Consider the following 1,150-nt stretch of genomic DNA (forward strand, 5'->3'; position numbering starts at 1 on the left):
TTCATGCTCATGTTCCTTGGGGTGGCTGCCATCTGAGGGTCCTTTAGAGCCACCATGCTGTTTGGCTTCTTCCAAAAATTTGTCCAGACCAAAAGGATCTTCTTCAAACTGAATGGGTCCTTCTTGGCCTCACTTATGGTCAGAGCCAGAAAATTCCTTGTCAGGAACAAATCTGTTGGTCTTCATTCTGGCTTCTAGGTCATCACCATACATGTCCTTGTCCAGATTTTTACGGGGCCCATAAATATTCTGGGCCATATCTTTACCACCTCCCCAGGCTTGATCATAAACATTATAAATTTCATCTTCTCCACTCGCAAATCCACTGTCCATACCCTTTGATTGTAATTAGTAGTTACTATGGCAGTGCTAGATATTATCCAGTGATATTTATTTGGTATTTTCATACTGGTCTTTATTAACTATCATTAGACATCCAAAATATGATTCATGACAAAAGTAACAATAGTGGAAAACCCTGGTAATTCCATCAGCCAAGTAAATCAGCTGCTCCATTTTTTCAGGTTTCATTTTGATTACATACTTTTCAATTTGTTTTCCATGGTTTTGTCTATAGCATAGATAAAAATATATACTGATTACTATAGAATACTTTAATTAGTCTTCAGTAACCCAAATGCTTGGAGATGCCTTTGAAGCTTCAGGCCTACCCTTTGATTTTCAAGGCAGCCTTTATGAATTATGTTATCTTTTTGCATCTATGTGTCCACATCCCTCATTTGAATTTTTGAAAGTATTGAAGCATAAGAAAAGTTATAGAGCAGTACCTCTTATTCAGGGATTTTGGAATTTGGGTCATGTTTGGCAACATTTTTGGTGACAGAATGGGAAGGTGTTCATAATGGCATGTAGTAGAAGAGGGCAAGTGTGCTACTAAATATCCTACATTACACAGGAAATCTCCACACCCCAACAAATAACTATCTAGTCCCAAAACTCAGTAATGTTGGGGTTGAGAATCGTTGACCTAGCTAATTCCTCTCATCTTCCCTAACTCAAGCTGTATTTTCAGAACACGGCGAACAGCACTTCAAATAGGCAATGAGGCCTGAGATGATGTGACATGGCGATTTTGTCTTCTTGCTGACCAACACCAAGCCTATATTCATCAGCCACAGGGATGTGAAAG

The 1,150-nt window shown here is 38.9% G+C and overlaps 1 protein-coding gene across 1 annotated transcript in view; it reads right to left on the minus strand.

Moving 5' to 3' along the window:
- The window catches only part of LOC101560363 (histone H3.3-like), a 110,843-nt gene extending 110,510 nt beyond the window's left edge, over positions 1-333 (minus strand). Inside the window, exon 1 of the mRNA XM_012516230.2 lies at positions 134-333. Within this exon, the coding sequence (XP_012371684.1) occupies positions 134-333 (200 nt within the window). The remainder of the gene's footprint in view (positions 1-133) is intronic.
- Between the last annotated feature and the right edge of the window lie 817 nt (positions 334-1,150).

This window comes from Octodon degus, unplaced genomic scaffold (assembly GCF_000260255.1).
Source record: "Octodon degus isolate 3935 unplaced genomic scaffold, OctDeg1.0 scaffold00096, whole genome shotgun sequence".
NCBI classification, from domain to species: Eukaryota; Metazoa; Chordata; class Mammalia; order Rodentia; family Octodontidae; genus Octodon; species Octodon degus.